At 42.3% G+C, this 25,129-nt stretch overlaps 1 protein-coding gene across 1 annotated transcript; it reads left to right on the forward strand.

Annotated features, from left to right (window-relative positions):
- The first annotated feature begins 952 nt into the window (after positions 1-952).
- On the forward strand, positions 953-24,151 carry COQ2 (coenzyme Q2, polyprenyltransferase). The gene is made up of 7 exons (XM_070393611.1): positions 953-1,223; positions 10,629-10,795; positions 14,927-15,048; positions 16,809-16,894; positions 18,897-19,030; positions 21,346-21,534; positions 23,597-24,151. Exons 1-7 carry the CDS (start codon positions 959-961, stop codon positions 23,759-23,761), a joined length of 1,128 nt encoding a protein of 375 aa, XP_070249712.1. The 5' UTR covers positions 953-958; the 3' UTR covers positions 23,762-24,151.
- Positions 24,152-25,129: the final 978 nt, after the last annotated feature.

The following is a 25,129-nucleotide window of genomic DNA, read 5'->3' on the forward strand; positions in this document are numbered from 1 at the left end:
GCCAACGCCACTGGGGACTCAAGATATCACAGCATCACTGTTTGGGTTTGAAGGAGAGGAGTCTGAAGACTAACCTAACTTCCAGATGAGTGACTGGCCCATGGTCACTCAGAAAGTGGTTAAATGGGATAATACTTGCGAAGCGCCTGCAACAGTGCCTGGCACACAGCGCTGTCTGATGGTTGGCTATGATGAGAAGTGAGAGCCAATCCACTGCTCTAGCTGAGGCTCTTAGCTTCCCACACACTCCCTGCCTCTCAATCATACCAACGCTTTAGAACTGACGGTTACCTATGACTTTGTAAGGAACGTCCCTTAACTTTGGGTACGGTTTTAACTTACATTCTTGGATTTGGCTGCTAGGGATCCTTTTAGCTTTAAAAAAGGAAACCCCTGTCTTCAAATCAACATTTGGGGTCCGTGGGTTTTCTGCGTGTGCTTTCTGTTTGTTTTTGTTTGTTTTGCTATAACCGTAAGGAACGAGTAAACATATCCTTTCGTATTCACTGAGAAAGCTGATAACAGGAATTCCTTTTTTTAAACTTTTTTTTATTGCTTAAAATATTACGAGTAGTACATTTGTCTCCTTTTTCCCCCCCTAGACCTTCCCCCAGCCTCCCCTACCCTCAGTGTCTTGCGTCCATTGGTTATGCTTATATGCATGCATACAAGTCCTTTGGTTGATCTCTTACCCCCCCCCCCCCCCCCCCAACCCTCCCCAGCCTTCCCGCTGAAGGTTGACAGTCTGTTCAATGCATTTACGCCGAGAACCTAGGGGACCCCCTTGCAGGTTAAAGTGACACCGTAACGCTTATTTCACGTCACTCAAAGCTCGGGCCCCGCCCCTGCCCAGACGGGACGGCCCGAAGGCCTCTCGCTGACGTCACCACGCATGCCAACCTGCGACCCGGCGCCCGGGAATGACGTCAGGCTCGTGCGGGCCGTGCTGACCCACGCCATGCTGGGCGCCCGTGGCGCGGGGCTCGCGTGGGGCTTGCGGGCCGTGGCGCGGGCGTGGCCGTGGGGCGCGCGCGGCCGCTCCCTGGCCCTGGCGCGCGCGGCTGGTACGCCCTGCCCGGGGGACCGGCCGTCCTCCACGGGGCTGGGACCGGGACCGGGACCGCGCCGGCGTCGGCTCAGCCTGTCGGCCGCGGCGGTGGTGGACTCGGCGCCCCGCCCTCTGCGGCCCTACCTGCGCCTCATGCGGCTGGACAAGCCCATCGGTGAGTGCGGGCGGCGGGGACTGGACATGCAGCACCTGCGCCGGGACTGGCCGCCGGGCGCGGGGACGCGGAGACACCCGAACCGGGGAGCTCGGGGGGCGTGACCTGCCTGCCTGCCTTCACGCCCCTCTGAGTCCCAGCGTCTGAGCCGGGCCGCAAGTCCGCTCCCTGCACAGCCCTTGTTCCCCCCGCGTGAGTCGGGCAGAAACCCGGCCGTGGCCCTCGGTGCGCTGATTCACAGGCTGCACAGCGCCAGTGCTTACGTTTCATCCTCCCGTGAGCCCGTAAAACAGCGGTTCTCAACCTGTGGGTCGCGTGGCACTTTGGGGGTCGAACGACCCTTTCACAGGGGTCGCCTAAGACCATCGGAAAACACATATATAATTACATATTGTTTTTGTCATTAATCACTATGCTTTAATTATGTTCAATTTGTAACAATGAAAATACATCCTGCATATCAGATATTTACATTACGATTCATAACAGTAGCAAAATTACAGTTATGAAGTAGCAACGAAAATAATTTTATGGTTGGGGGTCACCACAACGTGAGGAACTGTATTAAAGGGTCGCGGCATTAGGAAGGTTGAGAACCACTGCTAAGGCTCCCAAAGCCAATAAGCCATTGAAGGTGGTGAGGAAACGAAGGCCCTGCCGCAGAGCCAGGACAGGTGAAGGGAGTGCCTTGTTGCTGGGTTCTAGCTCTTTGCCCCACACCACCCTTGACACAGATTTAACTCATGTGTGCCCGCTGGTGTGGCTCAGTGGTTGAGCGGGACCCATGAACCAAGAGGTCGCTGGTTTGATTCCCGGTCTGGGCACATGCCAGAGTTGTGGGTTCGATCTGGCGGGGGGCGGGCGTGCTGGAGGCAGCTGACAGATGATTCTCATCGATGTTTCTATCTCTATCCCTCTCTTTCTAAAATCAATTTTTTAAAATGTTTTTAAAAGATTTAATTCATCTGAATGCAGTGCGTACTGCACTTAGGAACAAACTGCCTATCAGCTCACAATCGCCTCGGAGGATTTCCCTGCCCTTCCTGTTTAAAATACAACCCACTACCTCACTCTACCCCTTCACCCCATTTTTTGTTTTTGTAGTATTCTCCCTTAACAAACCTTATGCATTTATTGGTTTATTGACTTCTCCAATACAATGTAAGCTCCACATAAATGGGATTTTAAAGATCTAGTTCCTAGAACAGAGCTTGGCAGTAGCATTGAATGAATTAATAAATTCCTACAATATCACCTAGCTTTAGAGACAGAAAGAGTTATGGAAACTCCTCGCTCTCAAGGAACTCCTAGTCTAGTTGAAAAAGCTGATACAAGTGAGACAGATAGTAAGTACATCAGGAAAGGCCAGTAATTACTGTGGATCTTCATTGCTGGAAAAAGTCAAGAAGAAAGTGTAATTCTGAGGACAGGTAGTTTTTGCAGAGGGGGGTAGAGCTCTTGATTGGTGGGGGAAATATCTTTGCAAAATCCCCAAGATAGAGTGTTGTTGGCACACTAACAATCTAAGCTGACCTGGAACCCTACATGGGTGTAGAAAATAGTGGGAGTGCAGGTTGGTTAAGAGCTGGACTGAAAGAGGATGGACACTAGTGAGAGCGGGGTAGAGGCTGAAATCCAGGTAATCTAGAATCTAGATGATGGCATGGCCATTGCAGTGCATAGAAATACGTTCAAATGTGTAGCTACATTTTTTCCACCTTTGCCCAGCCACGACCCCAAGTTAGGCCTTGTTTTTGGTATTCTAGGTTTGTGCACTACCTATTTGGGATCACAGTACTAAGAGTTTCTAGCAATCAGCAATTAAAGTGTGCAGGCAAAATAGATGATAGGCATAGCCCTGCCATCATGACCCCTTGCATATTGGGGCCTGATACAAGTGGATAGGCATAAATTTCCAAGCCCATTTCTAATCTGAAGCCTCATTATAATTCTATTCTTTGAGTCTGTGTGACAGCTTCAGTGTAAGCTTACAAGCATCCAAGACAGATCAACAGCTGCTCTTACTCCCATTTCCATAAACCTCTAGCTTCTACTTTATTGCCTAGACCAGTGGTCGGCAAACTCATTAGTCAACAGAGCCAAATATCAACAGTACAACTATTCAAATTTCTTTTGAGAGCCAAATTTTTTAAACTTAAACTATATAGGTAGGTACATTGTTATTAATTTAATTAGGGCCTTTGCTAAAAACGTCCTCAATCTGATTGAGGTATGTTCGCTGAGGTCGACCCCTTCCAGCTCTCCCATCCACACTCGTCTTGTATACTTGTTTCATCTATCTCCTTTTGTTCACCTCTCTGTATGTTCAAACCATCTCAACATACCTTTCTCAATCCTCGACACTACATCTTCTTTCACTCCACAACGTTCCCTGTACGTACATGCTTGCACGTGGTATTTTGTGGAAGAGCCATACTCAAGGGGCCAGAGAGCCTCATGTGGCTCGCGAGCCGCGGTTTGCCAACCACTGGCCTAGACCAACCCATAATCCTATCTAATAAAAGAGAAACCTGGTAATTAGCCGTAACTTCGCTACCCTTCCCATTGGCTAATCAGCGAGATATGCAAATTAACGGCCCGCCAAGATGGCGGGCGGCAGCCAGGCAGCTTGAAGCAAACAGGAGGCTTGCTTGCTTCAGTGATGGAGGAAGCCAACGTTTCCCGCCTGCCGCTGCTGGGCTCTGAGCTTGCAGTTTAAGAAACATTGTTGCAAATATAGAAGCTAAAAAAACCCAGAAACCTGCTTTCAGCCAGCCGGGCCTGAGAGCTGGAGTTGAAACAGTGTTTCGATTATAGAACCCAAACAAACCAGATACCTGCTTTCAGCAGCCGAGGTCTCAGAGAGAAAGCCGGCTCTCAGTTCCAGTGACAGCCATAGAAGGTAAATAAATCCCAGAATAAAAGAAAAAAGAAAAAAAGGACAGGTTGGGAGCTTCAGTTGCCCGCCAGCCTGAAAATGACCCTCAGCCCCTCACCCAGACTGGCCAGGCACCCCAGTGGGGACCCCCACCCTGAAGGGGGTATGACCAGCTGCAAACAGCCATCATCCCTCACCCAGGCTGGCCAGGCACCCAAGCGGGACCCCCACCCTGATCCAGGACACCCTTCAGGGCAAACCAGCCAGCCCCCACCCGTGCACCAGGCCTCTATCCTATATAGGAAAAGGGCAATATGCCTCCCAGCACCGGGATCAGCGGAGCTGCGAGGCCTCCCGAACCCGGGATCAGCGGAGCCTCGAGGCCTCCTGGCACCGGGATCAGTGGAGCAGCGAGGCCTCCCAGCACCGGGATCAGTGGAGCAGCGAGGCCTCACTGCCCCTGTGTCAAGCAGAGCCGCGAGGCCTCCCAGCACCAGGATCAATGGAGCAGCGAGGCCTCCTAGCACCGGGATCAGCTGAGCATCGAGGCCTCACTGCCCCTGTGTCAAGCAGAGCCACGAGGTCTCCCAGCACCGGGATCAGCAGAGCAGCGAGGCCTCCTAGCACCGGGATCAGCGGAGCTGTGAGGCCTCCTGGCCCCTGGAACAGCGTGACAGGGGGCAGAGCCCAAACCCCCTGATCACCCTGCGGTTCTGTGTGTGACAGGGGGCAGGGCCACAACCTCCCTATCCACCCTGCTCTGTTCATGACAGGGGAAGGCGCTCCAACCCCCTGATCGGCCCTGCTCTGTGCCTGATAGTGGGGAGCTCCCCAACCCCCTGATCAGCCCTGCTCTGTGTGTGACAGGGTGCAGTGCCCCAACCCCCCCATGGGCCCTGCTCTGTGTGTGACAGGGTGGAGCCGCAACCTCCCCATCGGCCCTGCCCTGAGTGTGACGGGGGGAGTGCCCCAAACCCCTGATGGGCCCTGCTCTGTGTGTGACAGGGGGCGGTGCCCCAACTCCCCTATCGGCCCTACTCTATGCATGACAGGGGGGAGCTCCCCAACCCCCTGATCAGCCCTGCTCTGTGTGTGACAGGGGGCAGCGACCCAACCCCCTGATCGGCCCATGCTCTGTGCGTGACAGGGGGTGGCGCGGCAACCTCCCCATCGACCCTCCCTTGAGTGTGACAGGGGATGGTGCCCCAAACCCCCAATCGGCCCTGCTCTGAGCCCGACCAGGGGCTGCACCTAGGGATTGGGCCTGCCCTCTGCCACCCGGGAGTGGGCCTAAGCCAGCATGTCGTTATCTCCCAAGGGGTCCCAGACTGTGAGAGGGCACAAGTGGGGCTGAGGGACACCCCCACCGCTAGTGCACAAATTTTTGTGCACCGGGCCTCTAGTCTACGCTAATAAAAAAGAAACATGCAAATTAACCATCACTCCGCTATACCCACCAGCCAAGCCCACCAGCCAATCAGAAACAAGTATGCAAATTAACCCAACTAAGATGGCAGCGGCCACGACACTGGAGTGAGCAGGAGGCTTGGGTTGCCCCTGGTGATGGAGGAAGCCAAGCTTCCTGCCTGCCCTGGCTGGCCCTGGGCTCCGCTCAAGGCTACAAAGTTTCAATTATAGAAGACAAATAAATCCCAGATACCTGCCTCCAGCCGGCCGTGGCCTCCGCTCAAGGTGGGGCTGGGAGCCTGGGTTGACCCTTCCAGCCGGACCTGGGCTCTGCTCAAGGCTACAAGGTTTCAATTATAGAAGATAAATAAATCTCAGATACCTGCTTCCAGCCCAAAAGGAGAGGCTGGGAGCTTGGGTCGCCAGGGGGCGTGGCCAGCCTGAAAATGGCCATCAGCCCCTCACCCAGGCTTGCCAGGCACCCCAGCGGGACCCCCCCAACCTGAAGGGGCTGTGGGCAGCCTGAAAACGGCCCTCAGCCCCTCACCCAGGCTGGCCAAGCCCTCCAGTGCGGACACTTACCCTGAAGGGGGTGTGGCCAGCCTGAAAACAGCCATCAGCCTCTCACCAAGGCTGGCCAGGCACCCCAGCGGGACCCCCATCCTGATCTAGGACACCCTTCAGGGCAAATCAGCAGGCCCCTACCTGTGCACCAGGCCTCTATTCTATATAATAAAAGGGTAATATGCAAATTGAGCCTAACAGCAGAACGACTGGGAATGACTGGTCACTATGACACACTGACCACCAGGGGGCAGACACTCAATGGAGGAGCTGCCCCCTGGTGGTCAGCGTGCTCCCACCATGGGAGCTCTGCTCAGCCACAAGCCAGGCTATCAGCTGCCAGCACAGCGGTGGTGGTGGGAGCCTCTCCTGCCTCCTCAGCAGCGCTAAGAATGTCTGACTGCAGCTTAGGCCTGCTCCCTGCTGGCAAGTGGACATCCCCGAGGGCCCAATCCCCCGGTAGCAGGCCTAAGCCAGCAGGTGGAAATCCCCTGAGGGGTCCCAGACTGCGAGAGGGCACAGGCTGGGCTGAGGGACCCCTCTCCAAGTGCACAAATTTTTGTGCACCGGGCCTCTAGTAAGAGATTATAAAGGGGTTATGTATAAAGTTCTGAAGCCAGACCTCTTGGGTTTGAATCTTCACTCTGCCCATTTGAGGGACCCCAGTTAAGTTACTTTACCTTTCTGAGCCTTCATTTCTCATTTATGAAATGAAGATACTATTCATATTGACTTTATAAGGTTGTCATAAGGACTCATTACTATATGCCAAATTTTTAGAACAGTGCCTAACATAATGAGCCATTATTACTTGAGAAGTTGGAATGGAGAAGTTTGGGTAATACTTATATGTACAGTATATTGAGAAGACACCAGCCTGCATGCTTTGGTTCTAAATAAGGTGATGATTGCAAGATTTTAAGATAACTTTTTAGTAGTTCTCTGTGTTACAGTTCATTCAACAAACATTATTTGAACCCCTATGTATATGCCAGGAACATTAAGTTGGTAGTGGTAGAATCCAGGTTTGATATTTCTTTATTGAAATTCTTTTGTGGGGTAATTTTATGTTCATTGTTTTACTTTGTTGAAGCTTAATCTTGTTACTCTTCATAAATCAAAATGTGTTTTTATTGTTTTTCAGAGTGGATTAAAACTTCTTTCAAATGAGTCACAAACTATATTATTTCAGGAAGTCTCAGCAGGTGGCACTCTTCCATTAAATTGGTGGTGTAATTTTTTACTGCATTTATGGGTGATCATGTTGTCTTAAAGATAGGTGTAATTCTTGAATGACTCTTGTTAGACTCCATTAGGCTCTTTTGTCTTTCCATCACCTGCCAAAACTTGATCATTTTATTTAACCTCCCAGAGAGGTTTTCATTTTTCTACAGTTAACATTTTTTTTTTCTGAAATGTACCTGGGTATAATAAAAATAGTACCTAGCTCATAGGTTTGTTGTGAGAATCAAGTATTATATGACAGCACCTGGCACATAGTAAGCACTGTATGTTTTGTAATATTGTTTGTGTTTTCATCACCAATATCGTCTTCTCATAACAATGCTGAAAGGTAGATATCTTTACTCTCATTATAGATGACAAAGAATGGACCTTGAAGTTTAATATACTGTAGTATCCAGTGTCATTTCACTTACTAGTGGCAGATATCAAACAGGAGGTCTGACTTTCTCCTTCATTATAGGAACCTTCCTCTTCTGTAAGGGCAACCTACAGATTCATATTAGTAAGTGAATATGTCACCTATAATACAGACTTCAGGCTAAGAAAATTTTGTTCTTGACACAAAATACTATAGATGGTTACATATCTTTCTCTAGAATTATTACTATTTTTTTTAACTGGAACCTTCAGTTCTAATTGCACCAGGAAAATAATGCCTGTGGTTTTTCTTTCCTATTTGGGCAAGATCGGGTAGCTACTCCTCTGTCTCTCGGAGTTATAAGGAAGATGTTAAACCCATTGTTTTAACCTCTGCACTTCTGTTGCCCCGTGTGTAAAATAGGAATAATTATAATAGTGCATATTTTATATTTTTGAGGATTTATATTATACATATAAATCATTTTTTTAAATGTGTTTTTATTGATTTCAGAGAGGAAGGAAGAAGGAGAGAGAGATAGAATGTCAATGATGAGAGAGAATCATTGATTGGCTGCCTCCTGCAGGTCCCCTACTGGGAATTGAGCCTGAAACTTGGGCATGTGCCCTTGACCGGAATCGAACCTGGGGCTCTTTTGTCTGCAGACCGATGCTCTAGCCAATGAGCCTAACCAGGTAGGGCTACATATAAAGCATTTAGAACACTGCCGGGCATTTCACAAACATTCAGTAAATGTTAGTGGGGGGCTCAGAATGAGTTGCCCAAGTTGTGCCTCTGTGGTATGGGGATTACAGTATTTTAAGCTGAAGGTAATCGAGACTTTGCAAGGTCCAGAGAAACTTCTCCCTTTCCCTTAAATTTTAAATTGAGGGCCTTGTCTATAATAAAACAAGAATAACTTTTTATGACCTATTTAGAGGGCAGGGCAAACATCTAACTACTGAACATCTGCTCTTCTCATCAATCTTTGAATTAACCCCTTCTAGAGTTCTTTTGAAAGCCCCAGAGTTCTTACCTCATTCCTTAGCTCAGGATGTCATATATACTTCATTTTACCATCTGTCTCTGAACCTCTCATGTATGTGGGAGTCTCTGACTCTTTCATCTATGTGGAGTTCCTGTACATATGTATGTAATTAAATTTGGTTATTTTCTCTTGTTAACCTGTCCCATGTAGATTTAATTATTAGACTAGCCAAGAGAACCTGGAAGAGTAGAGGAAACTTTATTCCTCCTCCACAGTAGCTATCGTTATTCACTTCTGGACTGGCCATTTCTCACTTTTAGGCTTTCCTTGCCTTTTCTGCTGTGTGAGTTTAAGCCCCTTTTGGAAAAGCCTCTCTGAGTTCTCCCTATTCTCTCCCCAGTTAACTTGGGTGGCACTGTTTTATGCCTTTGTAGGACCCTGTGCTTGCCTTGTTGTTGAATTGTTCTGTTTTATGATTGTTTAACTGTGTTTCTTCCTTTTGATTTATAAGCTGTGAAAAGGCAGAAACCATCTCTCAGTCACCATTGTATTTCCAGTTCCTAGCATAGCCCTGGCACGAAATACATGCTTTATAAAGATTTGCAAATGAATAAAACTTAATGAAGCTTAAACACGATTATAAGGACTTTGTCATTTGATCATTTCTGTATAGGCTCTTTTCTTTAAAAAAAAATGTATTTTTATTGATTTTAGAAAGGGAGAGAGAGATAGAAACATCAACAATGAGAGAGAGTCATTGATCGGCTGCCTCCCACATGCCCCTACTGGGGATCGAGCCCACAACCCGGCATGTGCCCTGACTGGGAATCAAACCATGACCTCCTAGTTCATAGGTGTACCCTCAACCCCTCAGCCACGCCAGCTGTCAGGATCTGATCTTTCTTTAATCACATGTCTTGTTTCTCTTATATTGCTAAATATGGAAGGAAAACTCAGAATTTGTCTTCACAGTACCATATCTAAACATTTGTTGAAAGACTTTCTTTTGAAAGTAAGATAATTATTCAAGTTCATGTGTAAAATCTCTTATTCATATAACCCCTTATTTATGGTTTAACTTTCTGCGGTTTCAGTTACCCCCGGTCAACTGTGGTCTGAAAATATCAAATAGAAAATTACAACCCTGGCCAGTGTGGATCAGTTGGTTGGGCACTGTCCTGTGTACCAAAGGGTTGCTGGTAATGCATGCATATGATACAAAATTCTGAAGGTACAAAAGTGTAGAGTGAAAACTAAGTCAGCCAACCAGTTCCTCCCCAAAGACAAGTTTCTAATATAGCCTTCCTGACATGGTCTATGAACATACTAACATTCAAATGTATGTATTTGTTTTATATGTGTGTGTGCATGTATACACACACACGTGTATTAAAAATTTTCAGGTTGTCCATAAGGGTTAGCCATTTTGTAACCTCATCAGAAATACATGGCAGTATTTGACTCTCCAGGTATATTGTCAGACTTTGCGTTTTGCCATTCTGATGGGTGAAAAATGTTACATCAATGTAATTTGAATATATATTTCTCAAAGTTTATTATCTTTTCATATGTATAAGAGCCATTTGTATTACTTTCTGAATAGTCCTTTATGATATGAGTTGCAAATTATATCCCCCCTGTATTTTTTAAAAATGTTTTTATTGATTTTTAGAGAGAAGGAAGGGAGAGGAGAGCGAGAGAAACATCTGTGTGAGAGCATAACATCTATTGCACACACCCCACTGGGGATCAAGCCTGCAACCAGGGCATGTGCACTGACCGGGAATTAGACCAGCAACCCTTTTGGATGCCCCAACCAACTGAGCCACACCAGCCAGGGCTATTGTCCCAGTTTTGTATTGTTTTTGAGTTTGTGTTTTTTACTTTGGGATGTGGTGTTTAAAAAAATGAAAACATTTAACCAACTTGAATTTGTACCTTTTTTGTCTTTTTATTTTTGCTTAGGAACATGGCTGTTGTATCTGCCATGTACCTGGAGCATTGGGTTAGCAGCAGAACCGGGCAGTTTTCCAGATTGGTACATGTTATTCCTCTTTGGCACTGGAGCTGTTCTGATGCGTGGAGCAGGCTGTACTATTAATGACATGTGGGACCGGGACTACGATAAAAAGGTAGTTTTGTCCTCGAAAGGAACAGAGAGGCGTCTCTAAATTCTGCAGAGTAACATGGTGGCATCAGTTTTGAATGGCACATAAAGCAACAGGATCATTTAGTGTCCTCACTGAAATCAGCGTAAGAAGTGCTGATACCAGTTGAATGAATAGCTGGTATTACAAGTGCAGTATATGTCTTTTCTTAGCACAAGAGCGGCCATGGAGACAAGGTGTGTACTTCATTTTTAGAAAATAAATTAGGATTTAGAAGGCTAAGGTAAAGATGTTAGGAGTGAAGTGAAAAATCTGTCCGAACCTTTTCTCTAAAAGAAAAACTGTTTGAACCTTTTCTGTAAAAGAACTGTCATCCCTTCCTTTATAATATATGTCAGAGCAATAACAATTCCTTTGTAAATCAAATCTTAATTTAAATGAACATAGGCAGCCTTGTTAGCATTTGCTGTAATACTTCTTTTAAAAACATGATTTTATTCTTTTTTCTCCTCAGAAAAATAATATGTTTATTCTGAAAAATTCATACAGTACAGACATAGAAAGAATAGGAAATACAAGTCCACCTTCTCTCCTCCCCCAAAACCCCAGAGAAAACTTCAGTTAAAGTTTGATACATTATATTCATCTGGATTAATTTTTCTGCATAATCTTTCACATGTATAGAATTATTTCTTGTTTTTTTTTAACAGATCATTACTTTCTCAAGGGAAAGGCCCATCCTGTTTGCCTTTTATTCTAGCAGCCATGCTATAACAAGCACAAGATCATTAAATGCTCAAGTAAATAGTCAAGTAAACTTTCATTGTAAAAGAAACCAATGATGAATTGTATGAAGTAAATAATCTTATGTATACATTGGTATAAAGTGAATAGTCATCTCTAGATTGCCTTTCATATAAGTCTGAATTTTCCTTAAGGCACACCTAGAATGATTTTTAGTTTAATACAACAGTATGACAATATATTTCTTTAATTCATAAAACATTAATGAGTACTTGGTGTGTGTGAGACACAGTGACAGCTTCTAGGATGGCATGGTTGAAAGACAACACTCCTGACCTCCCAGGCTAATAGTTATAATACAGCAGCACTATCATGAGAATGGTGTCCACAAGTGAACTTACTACCTTGGCTTAAGGGAGGAGGTCAGAGAGAACGTTCCGGGAGTGACCTTTGAACTGTGTCACAATAAGATGGCAAAAAAAAAAAGGGTGGGCTGCAGGGTGAGTCACTCCAGGCAGAGGGAATAGTGGATACAGCATGGCAGTGAGATAAAGTACATTATGCTTGACAATTGCAATCATGGGGTTTGTGTGTGGCTGGAGGATAGGATAGTGGCAGGAACTGCACAGTAATGGCCACTCGATGCCCCACAGACCCAGTTGGGATGCCTGGATCCATGCCAGGAGATGCATTTGGTTTGTGGGTTCACGTCCTGGTCAGTCTTCATTCTGCATAACCATAGGAATGAGGCATCTGCCATATGTCACTTCAGAATGATTCTTGACCATGTTTAGAGCAGCTAATATCCAAAAACTTTCAGAACCAATTTACAGCATGTAATGGTTGTGATGTTGGACTGAAAATTTTGTAAGATGTTACATTTGAGGGAACGTGGTAAGGGTACATGGGATCTCTATACTTTTTAAAATAAAGAGATTTTTTTTTTTTTTTCAAAAAACTGCATGTGAATCTACAATTACAACAAAAGAAATAATTAGAAAAATAATATATTTAAGCCAACTAACTTTTTCCATTTTTTTAAAAAATATATTTTATTGACTTTTTACAGAGAGGAGGGAGAAGGATAGAGAGTTAGAAACATCAATGAGAGAGAAACATTGATCAGCTGCCTCCTGCACACCCCCTACTGGGATGTGCCTGCAACCAAGGTACATGCCCTTGACTGGAATCGAACCTGGGACTTTTCAGTCCGCAGGCCGATGCTTTATCCACTGAGCCAAACAGGTTAGGGCTCCATTTTTTAAATGAAGAAAATGTGAACATTTTTGTTTCCCCTTAAGTGATTTGCTATCCCCCTAGATAAAAGGGAACTGATTAGGTATCCTACATCTCCCCATGCTATTTTCCTCTGATTGGAAGAATCCAGATTCTGTATTGACATGCAGCAAAGTGCTTAAGTGAGTGTCTTACAGCTATTGAGGTGGTTTTGCTAACATGGATTTTAAAATGTTACGTGCATCTCTTTTAAAGGATGAGTTAGAAAACTTGGCCACATTGTAATGCTTACTTCACAGTTTCTTAAAGGCTGTATGTCATTAAGGATATGTTTATGGCTCCGAGTTTTAAGTGAATTGCCATTAGGTTATCTGGTTATTGATGTAAATAATATATTTATCAACATTAGGTTGATAAACATTGAAATACTCTATTGATTTGGTTTTATAGGCTGTGAGCTCTCTGGTTTCATAAAAACCACACACAACATGTTTTGATCATCGTGTTACATAATTTTTAGTCTTGTCACTGAGTGCTGATCTTCAGCTTTCAAATGTAGGTAGGTAATTATAACTGCTGAAGGGCCAGTGTAATCATGCGGTCAGTGTGGTCTGTGGGAGTGGACTGACTGTGTTACTGTGTTACCTGTGACTTTGGAAAGTTACTGAGCCTCTGCATCAGTTTCCTAAAATTTAGAAATGGCAAGACCTTGTGAGTGGCTAAAACAGGATTCAGTGATGTGATGCATATGTAGCTCTTAGAATAGTGGCACATTGTCAATACTCAGATACTCGCTGGGAGAATCATAATACCTGAAACAAATAGAGAACATAAATATTATTTCCAACTGAAACCATAGGGCCCAAAACAAGTTCTGGCACTTTAACCAAGACGAGTCATTACAGTTTGATAAACTGTTTATTGCAGAGTGAAACATGCTGTAAATTGGTTCTGCAAGTTTTTTCTGTAAAGAATAAGATAGTAAATATTTTAGGCTTTCAGGGCCATACTGTCTTTGTTGCAACTACTCTGTTGGAGCATAAAAGCAACCATGCACAATATGTAAACAAATGGGTATGTTTCTCTCAATAAAACTATTTGTGAGCACTGAAATTTGAATTTCTTATTTCCATGTGTCACAATACATTACTCTTTTTTAAAATTTATTTTCAACCACCTAAAAAAGTAAAAACCAGCCTTAGTTCATGGTCCATATAAAAACAAATAGTAGGCTGGATTTGGCCCACAGGGTTTGCTAACCCTTGATATAAATCATATGAAAATATGTTATATTAATAATAGTTAACAGTTATTGCATACCAATATGCCTCAAACACTGCATTTACTCTGTGAGGTAGGTGCTATTAATTACTTCTCTCCCTTTTCCCTCTTTCTGTTTTTCCTTTAACAGATAAGTAACTTAAGCCCAAGAGAGATTAAGTAATTTATCAAAATTCATACAGCCAGTAAGTGATAGAATTGGATTCAAATGCTGGGCTCTCTGATCTCAGATGCTGAGTTCTTTTAGCAATGTTGAAAATTTTGAATATGTTTTTTATTTGTGGTTCAGTTTAAAATAATCACATTCATGATCTTTTGGAAAGAAAAGAACAAGTTAATATATATTATTTGTTCACATAATTTCTCTTTCTTCTTTCACAGTGGATTTGCCCTTTATATTTGGGTGCAGCTAATATAAGATTACAGACCCATCCTAAATAACCTGGCAAAAACACTCCAACTTTCAAACCTAGATTATCTGTCTTTTTTCTTCACATCTGACTTCTGATTGCAGTGCTTCCCACATGATATTAGTCTTATTTAACATGCACTGCAATTTTTCCCCCTGAGAATTCATATTATTATTGTTCCTCTTTTCTCTATGGAAATTGAACATTTACTTGCTAATTACTAGATTAGGAAATCGCTTTGTTTTGTTTGCTTAGGGGTGGGGATGGGAGATAGAAAGGAGAATGAGTGGTGGGAAATTTTTGTTCTTTTCAAAGCTACTTTAAAATACCAACTTTTGATTCTTGGCAGTATTTCCAATGTTGATTTCACCTTTTATTCATATTTCTGCCTAAGTGCTTACCATGGACCAGTCTCTTGATGAAATGTTTAAATAAATGATTGAGCCATTGTGTGAGGCTAAGGTATCTATTTTTATGCACTAAGGTTACAAGAACAGCAACCCGCCCAATAGCTGCTGGAGACATTTCGACTTTTCAGTCCTTCGTTTTTCTCGGGGGACAGCTGACCCTGGCACTGGGGGTTCTTCTGTGTCTGAATTACTACAGGTATAGTAATGTGTTTTTCATAATCATGTATGAAATATCTCCTTTGAAATGGAGGAAATAGAAGTAAAATAAAATTGAAATATCTTTATCATAAAGCTGTTTATTGGCTACCTATTGAGCATCTGTAAGTTAGCAAGTATAAATAAATCACCGCACATTGTCAAATCAAGTATGTTTTCATCCAAAGGAATTAAGATAGATCAGCATTTAATTTATCCTGAACCACCTTTAGTACTTACACTGCATGTTCCTAAGGTTCGCAAGACACTTTATAGGTTTTCTAGATGCCTGAGTGTGTGTGTATATACTCATTTATACAGGGGATGAGCAAAAGTAGGTTTAGAGTTGTTCACACGAAAAATAATACAATAATTAATAAATAATAATACAAGAATAAACTTCCATGTACTCACAATTATAAACCTACTTTTGCCCACCCCTGCATAATTTTATTTCATTGTCTCTGAAGTCAATAGAAGCAGAAGTGGTTATAATTCAGTGTCTCTGAAGTAGATAGAAGCAGAAGTGGTTATACTCATTACGCAAAAAGAGGAAATGGTCTTTCTCAGAGTTAGGTTCCTAATCCATAATAGATGAAAAAAGTGGAAGGACTCGTTTCTGTGTCTCAAACACAGACAGGATTAAACTTCTGTGCATTAGATGGCTGTTTACAAAGTGCTTCAATAAGAGAGAAAAGAGGAGGTCACCAAACAAGCATTATTTTATAAAGACTAGACTTATTTATATATGTTGCCCTGCTAGTATCACTCACATGAAAACCTTGGAAGATTATTCCTGGAGGGGTGGTGTTAGGCACCCTGTGAGGTACCTAAGAATGAATGTCTTACGTTATTATCCTTTCATAGGGGCTTTGAGACCTTATCCTCTTCCAGAGAAATAACACCCCATTGTATGTGGAGGAAGGGATATCTTGACTCTGATTCTCTGTTAGAACGTCTGTTTCTACCTGTCTTAATGTTTGAATATAAAATTTAAAGAGGCCGTAGCATAATGGTAATAAGTTGGACTTAGAGTCAACCTGCGTTAAGTTTGAATTCTAGCCCTGCTACTGACTAGCTGTATGACAATTACTTAATATCTCTCTCTCTCTCTCTCTCTCTCTCTCTCTATATATATATATATATATATATATATATATATATATATATATATGTGTGTGTATATATATATATATATATATATTATTGATTTCAGAGAGGAAGGGAGATGGAGAGAGAGAGATAGAAACATCAGTGATGAGAGAGAATCATTAATCGGCTGCCTTCTGCATGCCCCCTACTGGGGATTGAGCCCATACCTGGGCATGTGCCCTTGACTGGAATCGACCTGGGACCCTTCAGTCCGCAGGCTGATGCTCTATTCACTGAGCAAAACCAGCTAGGGCTACTTAATCTCTTTGAGCTTTAGTTTCCTCATCTGCAAAACAACAAGTGGAATTAAGCTATCTGCCTCTTAAGGTTGTGGTGATGATTATAATGAGTTAACATGTAAAGCAGTTAGAGCAGTGCCTAATACATGAAAGCACTACACGTGTTAGCTGTTGTTATTGTTTTTTTGTAACACTGAGAATATTTTTAATCATACTTTATCCATATCAAAGTCCAGGAAGAAAATTTTACATAACAAAAAATATAATTTTTAAGATAATTTATTTTCCCAATTAGTGTTACTCTCATCTTATTTAGTGGTTTGTAAGAGATGGTGATGTTAATCTTTCTAACGGTTTTTCTTGATTTCAGTATAGCTCTTGGAGCAGCATCCCTACTTCTTGTCATCACCTATCCACTAATGAAAAGAATTACGTACTGGCCTCAGTTAGCCTTGGGTGAGCTTGAATTAACTGTAACTATTTCCTGTGATACCCGAAACTATACTTTTAGATATAATATCATACATGCATACATACATGTACAATGTGGCAGATAAGATGTCAAGTCAGTCATGAAATTTTCCAAACCAAGAATAGTTTTTCTTTTCTTTTTTTTTTTTTTTTCAAGAAAGAGAGGAAGGGGGAGAGAGAGAGAAACATTGATAGGTTGCTTCCCCTATACACCCTGACTGGGGATAGAACCTGCAACCTAAGTATGTGCCCTGACCAGGAATCGAACCTGCGACCTTCTGGTGCATAGGACGATGCTCCAGCCAACTGAGCCACACCAGGCAGAGCAGATTTTCATATTTTAAAGGACAATTAGCCATTTCTGTTGGCTAAAAAATCTTGAATATTTAATTTTCCGAAATGCTCTTTTAAAGACATAGGTGTGTCATGAAGGAAAACATTAGCTGCCTTGAGCCTACCTCTCTCATTAGGTGGTTGATCTAGCTGCCCTGAAGACTTGGAGGACTGGAATAGAAAACACTCCGAGCAGGAGAACAGGGGTTTAAGTATGTGTGACAGCTCAGCCGCTTCTCGGGGATCCCTTTCTGTGAAGCTTTCCTTAGACTTCCCGGGGAAAAGTTATAGCCCTCTGGGCTCCCACAGTCCTCTGACAAGACACTTACTCATTTCAACAGCATCAATTCAACAAGAAGTATTGAGAGCCTCCTCTGTCTCCCCAGTAATAAACTGTAAATGCCTAAAGGATAAAGCATTCATTACTTTTGAATGGCTCAGCATCTCACATAGCACTTGACACATCGCAGGAATTCAATAAATGTTTATTAGTAGAAAGAGAGGTAGATAGGAGGTAGTAAGTCAAAATCTTTTGCAAAAATATCTACTAGTCTTTTATTCCTAGAGTAATCTTAAAACTATTTTAGTTCTTTGAAATTTTTCCCCCCAGTAAAAAAAAAGAACCTAAAGCTACTCCAGAAATTGATTTGAGGCTGACTGCAAAGTTGTGGTGGAATACTAATTTTTTCTAAGATCCTCTCATTCAATGTGTTTTTTTTAATTTAAAATATATATATAGGGCATTATATTCTCATCTGATCTGGGACTTCTTTGGTAAAAGGAGGATAAGCATTTCCTATCTATAAGATAATATTAAGAAAGCTGGTATATTTACTTCAGATATTTATTGAACTTCTAACTTTTACTTTGTGCCAGCAATCACACCAGGTACTAGGAAAATAAAAGTGACCTAAACACATTCACCGTCCTGATGGAGTCGGAGCAGGAGACAGTGATGAACAGAGCATTGCAGTGTAGCGTACTGGCACACACGAGGGCTGTGGGCCCACAGGGGAGGCCCTGCGTCAGCTGAGAGAGTCCAAGTGGAAAAAGGCGACAAGGAGAAAAGGGGCTTCTGAGAAAAGACGTTTGGGACCCATAGAGTTTGAGGTGCCAGAGGGCCTTGCAGGTGGAGATGTCCCGCAGACAGTCCAGGGCTAGTCTGAAGACTGAGAGGGCCTGCACAGAGACTCGGGAGTCGTCAGCACGTAATCCTCAGCAAGGAGGGCTTGTGGCATACACAAGGGTTCCTGTCTATACTCTTCTTTCTATACCTAGAGGGGAAGTAGAGTGATAATGGGAAGGTCACAGGATTTTAACTCAGGTCTAAGTCCAGACCCCAGCATCTATTATTTATTGACTGTGCCAGGCACCTTACTAGGTAGGATAAATGTTCTCATGAAATCTATGTATCGGGGATGTTATTCTTTCTCTTAGCTATGTTATTTTCATTGTTTCTTCGCCTGTCTGAACCTGTTTTCTTTTTTAAAAATGTAGCTAATAACTACCACAGAGAGCTGAGAGAATTTAAGAAAGAAACGTATTAGAAAACAGCATACACAGAAGCAGTTAATACAAGCTGATGCTCCTCCCCCTCCCTTTGGAATTCGGAAGTCCAGTTAGACCTTTCCTCTCTCTGTTTCACTCCTTGTAGGGTTCACTTTTAATTGGGGAGCACTACTTGGATGGTCTGCTGTCAAGGGCTCCTGTGATCCATTTGTTTGCCTGCCTCTTTATTTTTCTGGAATCATGTGGACTCTAATATATGATACTATCTATGCCCACCAGGTAAAGAAACATCATTTTTTCTTTAACTTAGTTGTTTTTTAAAAAAACTTTAAGAACCAAACTAAAGGGAATGTATTTTTTTCTAAAAACATCATTCACACTTCCATGGTACCAACAAAATATGTCTATTTCATGTGCATGTATATTTACCAAAGAGATCAACTCGTTTATTTTATTTATAATAATTTAAATAGCATTTACTATATGCCAGGCACTGTTTTAAATACCTTGCAAACACTAATTTAACTCTCATAATAACCTGAGAGGAAGGCACTTTTATTATCCTTATTTTGCAGATGAGAAAACATGCCTGGGAAGTAATTTGTCTGTGTCACATAGTTAGTGGATGGCAGAGCTGAGATTCAAACCCAAACAACCCTCTCCTGCCCCTCTGTTGATGTCTCTAATCATTGCACCAGGTAGCTTCTTTACCTAGTATAGGTAATAAATGTTTTCCTAGATTTTTACCTATTTTTGTCATTAACGCTTTTTTTTTTTAAACAATTTGCCTATTTTGGCCATTTCAGTTGTTTCTGAGTTTCTGCAATTAGAAACAGTATTGTTTTATTTACCAATGTCTTTATGACTGAGCTTTTCAGGTAAAGTTTTAGGAGTGGTGTTACTTAAAGGACATAAATATTTTTATAGTTTTTGTATTGCCTTTTCATGAGTTTAATAAAAAAAAAACCTTTTAAAAAATTTTCTGGGTTTATGTTCTTAATTTTCCTTTTATGTTTATGATCTTTGAAAAAGGGTTTCTCAGTATTTTTATGACTGTGTTCTCAATCATTTACTTAAAGAATATGTCATGATTTAATGAAATTTTGTTTCTGATATTTTAGTCTGGATTTCATCCTGCTTTCTTTCATTAACCCCTTCCCCTCACCACATTTGTATTATTATGAAAAAGTTGCCAGATCTTTAATCAGCCTGATTCCCTAAAGTGAAACTTAATAGTTTAGAGGAAATGCCTGTACTTTTTGCAATAAGATCTGGAACCAATGGTTAGGATAGCTGTACGCCAATTAGGTTAACTTCTTCAGTAAAACACCATATACTCATTGACACTTTGGTAGTCCACATAATTAAAGATACAGTTTTCACTGGAACCCCACACTCATTATTATTTGTATTTGGGACTCCAAAAAATAGCTGTCTGCCTGCAGGTGCCTGCAGAGTTCAGCGTGCAGCCTCTGATATCACAGGACCATAATTACAACAGCATATGGAAATGCTTGCGAATATGTTTGCTAGAGGAAACCAGCCAACTAGATGGGAGTGTTTCATCAAAACCTTAAACAGAAAGGATTTGATGGGAGAGGCTAGGAGTAAATTGAGTTAGAAGTGAAATGTGAATGGATGTTGTGTAGTAAGTGAGCAGTTTTTTACATTTGTGATTTCAACAAGATTGAAACTAAAATGTAAGGAAATTATTAAAACTTGAGAACTCTTTAATAAGGAGGAGCTCTATAAAGAATTTGAGTTGAGTTTTACTTTTGATGTAGTAAAAGTGTAGTTAAAAGTCAATAGGGGGAAAAATGTCAATAGGGTTATAAGAAGTACAGTGACATGTAGAAATAGAGCTAGAAGAGAATTTCAGCAGTAACATTTAACTTTGACTTGGCTGCACATTCATTACTGATCATCCCATCTTCTGAGTTACTCATCTTTCACAGCTCATAGTGTATCTTTATGGTTATACTAGAGCAGTGGTTCTTAACCTTCTGGCCCTTTAAATACAGTTCCTCATGTTGTGACCCAACCATAACATTATTTTCATTGCTACTTCATAACTGTAATGTTGCTATTGTTATGAATCGTCATGTAAATATCTGATATGCAGGATGGTCTTAGGCGACCCCTGTGAAAGGGTCGTTCAACCACCAAAGGAGTCTCGACCCACAGGTTGAGAACCGCTGTACTAGAGGCTCAGTGCATGAATTTGTGCACTGGGGGGTCCGGCCAGCCCGCCCCAATCGGGGCTTATTGAGCCGGGGGGAGGGGGAGCAGGAGACACGGGAGGTTGGCTGGCCAGCCCTGCCCCTGATCAGGGGCGGGGGGTGAGGGGGCTGACAGGGGGAGGTGCCGTTGGCCCACCCTGCCCCCTGGTCAAACTCCCAAAAGGGACAATTTGCATATTAGCCTTTTATTATATAGGATATAACTGTTCTTTAAAAGACAGTGTCCCCTGGAATTAGGTAGCAGTGATTGCACAACCTTGTGAATATACTGAAATCACTGAATTGTACACTTCAAAATGGTGAATTTTATGGTATGTCAGTAAAAGACAATTTCTTATTACTTTTTGATGTTAGGACAAGAGAGATGATGCTCTGATTGGCGTGAAGTCCACAGCACTGAGGTTTCGTGAAAACACCAAGCAATGGCTTAGTGGCTTCAGTGTAGCGATGCTGGGGGCGCTGAGCCTGGTGGGCATGAACACTGGTCAGACCGTGCCCTACTACACTGCTCTGGCTGCTGTCGCAGCCCATCTGACTCACCAGGTTTGACCTCCTTATTTTTTCCCCCTCATTCTTCCTTGCTATAAATTATAAATATTTAAATGAAACAGCCTCTGTGTTTACCAAGTAAGGTACTTCTTGCACTGCTTTGAACTGGCTTGAATCACCCCCTCCCCTGCCCCATCTTACCATATAAAAGAGTTATATTATTTTAAAGAGATAATCTAAAACTAAATGTAGATCTTTCCCCCTCTGATTTTTCGGGAATTAATTCTGGAAAATTTCAGCAATATCTGAAGGTTGTGGGTTGAATTGAATTACTCTGAAAGCAACTAATCAATACAACTTCACTTTAAAATGTGGGCTTCTGGTGATGCTTAGTAAACTGATTAGTCATAGGTTTAGATTCCCTGGTATAGAGACCAAGGCTGGATATGTCATGAAATTATAACATGTCAGAATTCTGCCTAGATAATAGGAAACTGTCATTTCAGGATATGTCCCCAGCACCCTTGCCCCTACAAGCTGATATTGTGAATCTATTTTATTGACTTGTGTAAAATGAATGAACTAAATCTAATTTTAATTAATAGGTTGATGCAAAAATACAGTCCATTAACAACCAGTGTTTTCTGTTATTTTCTTTGAACAGAAGTTAGTGAACCTATATTTAGATGATCTGTTTCGTATAGATTATTGCAAGTTATTTTTCAGGGTAAGCAAAACTTACAGAACATGGCGTGAAGGAAACTAAAATCCGATGTCTATAAAGGAAACCCTATGCTGCATCCCGTTCATTGTTTTTCTCTCTAGGAAAGCTAAAACATACGAATTGGTGATTCTCCAGGATTCTCAGATCTCAGTGTTTTCTTCCTTAGAATTTTCCAGCATCCTCTTTTGGTCATAACTCAGCTCCACAGGATTGTCTGGTCAGGGTAATAGAGATTGAGCACTATTTAGGCACCTGGATATCAGTGGAGAAAGGCAAAAAATCATGAGGACTATCACAAATGTTATAACAAATATTTGGAACTCACTTTATAGTCTCAATTACATTTGTGGTCCTCTCTCCAGTCTCTGACACAATATTTTAGGATGGACATAGCCTTCCAGTATTTGAGAAGAAAGGAAATCACGATGATTTTAAGTCTGCAGGCCACAATAACCAGAGTTGGGAGGATGCTGATGCTTAAGCCTAGGGAAGAGTAAGACAGGGACATGAGACTTTGCTGATACAGCTGCAGGACTGCCATAGAGAATAGGAGTATTATTGTCTTAGGTCACCAACTACAAATCTAGGTTACTAGGATTCCCTTTGTGGGGATGGGAGGGAGATTTACACATGGATGGGGGGTATTTTTATCCTATCTAATAATAGACAAACATGGTAATTGACCGTACCTTTGCTACACCTCCCATTGGCTAATCAACACAATATGCAAATTAACCGCCAACAAAGATGGTGGCTAATTTGCATACTGCAGGCAGGGTGGGACAGCATGAGCTGGTGCAAGCCGCCATCCAGGCCCCCGTGTGTGACCCCAGAAGCCTCCTGCCTGCCATCCCGGACCCGGATTCCATCCCCCCAACCCCCGAGTGCACAAATTTTTGTGCACCGGGCCTCTAGTTATAAATAAATGGGAAGGCTCACTACAGGAATTTAGTGGGTGAGGACCAGGTATATTAAATATCTTTCAGCGCACTAGACAGCCCTACACAATAGAGTTGTCCTGCCCAAATGTGACTTGTTCTCCTGTTGAGAAACATTTTTCTGAAGAATAAAGCTAGAAATGGAGGGTAGGAGCTATAGGAAGCAGATTTTAGATCAATCGGTAGAAGGAAGGATTTTCTAAATAGAGCTGACAATAGCATGGGTTGCTTCTCAAAGCATTCACACACCATAATGGGGAAGTTTTTAGGATGCGGCTTAGATGATACCCCGTGATATGGTAGGTCTGTCTACATTGGGGAACTGTTTGGGGTGCATTAAGGGCTTCCCATTGCTTACAGTTATGTAGCAGAGTGCTGATACCTTCTCCAGTGATATGTTTGTGATGCCAGAAAGCCCATACTGGTGCTAATGCAGCATTGTGTTCTTTTACAGATTTACACTCTAGACATCCACAGACCTGAGGATTGTTGGGATAAATTTGCCTCCAACCGAACAATAGGACTAATCATTTTTTTAGGGATTGTCCTCGGGAACTTGTGGAAAGAAAAGAAGACAGATGAAACAAAGAAAAATACAGATAGTAGAACAGAAAATTAGCAATTGAAGTTTCTCTAGGAATTTTTTAATTAGACTTTTACAAAACACTCAGGTCTTGTTGCTGCATAATTAGATTTGAATAAGAGTTTTACACTATATGTTAGAGAATTAAGAATCAGAAGATGAAGACCAAGCATATTTGCCTGGATTTTAGTTCAGCTATTTACCAGCAAAATTCGTCCTCTGTCACAGAAACCGGAGACTCATCAGGATTTGAGATGACCTTGAGTATTTAAGTTGATGCATTCTTCTGCTCCTTATAATTCTCATCTGTGGTCATGGGAGTTGTTTGAGTTTAGGACTTTAAAAGAAACTTGACATGTATCTCACCTAAATGTCTGCAAGAAAAATGGACTCTTTTTTAGGGGGAAATTAAAACTGCCACGGAAAGTTGGGGCTTACTGTTCTTTATTTTGACCTTTTCTCACTGTCAAAAGCTGTAATTCAAACCATTCTATTTTTTATATTTTAGGAGAATTTCAGTAAATAATTTGTTTTTTTCTTGCTATATCTACACATACTGCTGCTGTTAATAAAAACCTAGTGTTCATTTAGATCAGGTCTCTGTGTGCAGCCATAGTGATCAGAATGGGCAGACAGGCAATCACCAGGGACAAGTTTAATTTCTATTTGTTTTGTTTTTATCTGATTATAACTTACAGGATAGTGGCATATTGGTTAAGGTTACTGTTCCTTTATCCCTTCAGAATGTTCTAACACAGCTGCCGAGTGATGTTTTGCAACCCATGTAAAATGTCTTTCCTCTGCTCAGAACCCTCCAGGATCTTCACGGACACTCAGTACAAACTAAAGTCCTACTCCCTGCCAGGCCTCCATGATCTGGCCTTGCCTGTGACTATTCTCCTCACACTCCTTTTCAGCTTCTCTGGCCTCCTCACTGTCCCTCATCAGGCTGGGCAGACTCCAACCCGAGGGCCTTTGCATTTACAGTTCCTTTGCCTGCAATGCTCTGCTTGAATTATGTCTTTGTCCTTCACTGCAGGGCTTTTCCTAAATATTACCTCCTTGAAAAGGCTTTTCCTAGCCACTGACTAAAATGGCATATACAAATACTACCTACACCTCCTATCCCCTTGCTCTTTATTGTTTTTTCTCTTTAGAACTTATCACCATCAACCTAAAATGTGGTTTACTTATTTAAGTGGCTCTCATGGACAATGGGGTATTATGGGGAGGCAGTCATTTGTGTATGTTAGTTGTGGGCAGCAATAAAAGCTGAATTGCATGATGACGATGCAGCAGACACAGAACACTCATCAGACACTGATAAATGGGCAGAGGAAAATGTAGTGAACTGTTTATTCAGCAAAGACTGAGAGAGTGGCTAGCCTGCAATGGGAAGCCCTT

Source organism: Myotis yumanensis, unplaced genomic scaffold (genome assembly GCF_028538775.1).
Source record: "Myotis yumanensis isolate MYYU_CA2020_CCGP unplaced genomic scaffold, mMyoYum1.0.hap1 SCAF_1, whole genome shotgun sequence".
NCBI lineage: Eukaryota > Metazoa > Chordata > Mammalia > Chiroptera > Vespertilionidae > Myotis > Myotis yumanensis.

Excerpts from the sequence above, each read along its gene's own strand:
- COQ2 (XM_070393611.1), top strand. The coding sequence starts at position 959 with ATGCTGGGCGCCCGTGGCGCGGGGCTCGCGTGGGGCTTGCGGGCCGTG. Across the intron at positions 16,895-18,896 it reads CTGGCCTCAGTTAGCCTTGG|GGTTCACTTTTAATTGGGGA; the intron begins GTGAGCTTGAAT and ends CACTCCTTGTAG. Across the intron at positions 21,535-23,596 it reads CAGCCCATCTGACTCACCAG|ATTTACACTCTAGACATCCA; the intron begins GTTTGACCTCCT and ends GTTCTTTTACAG.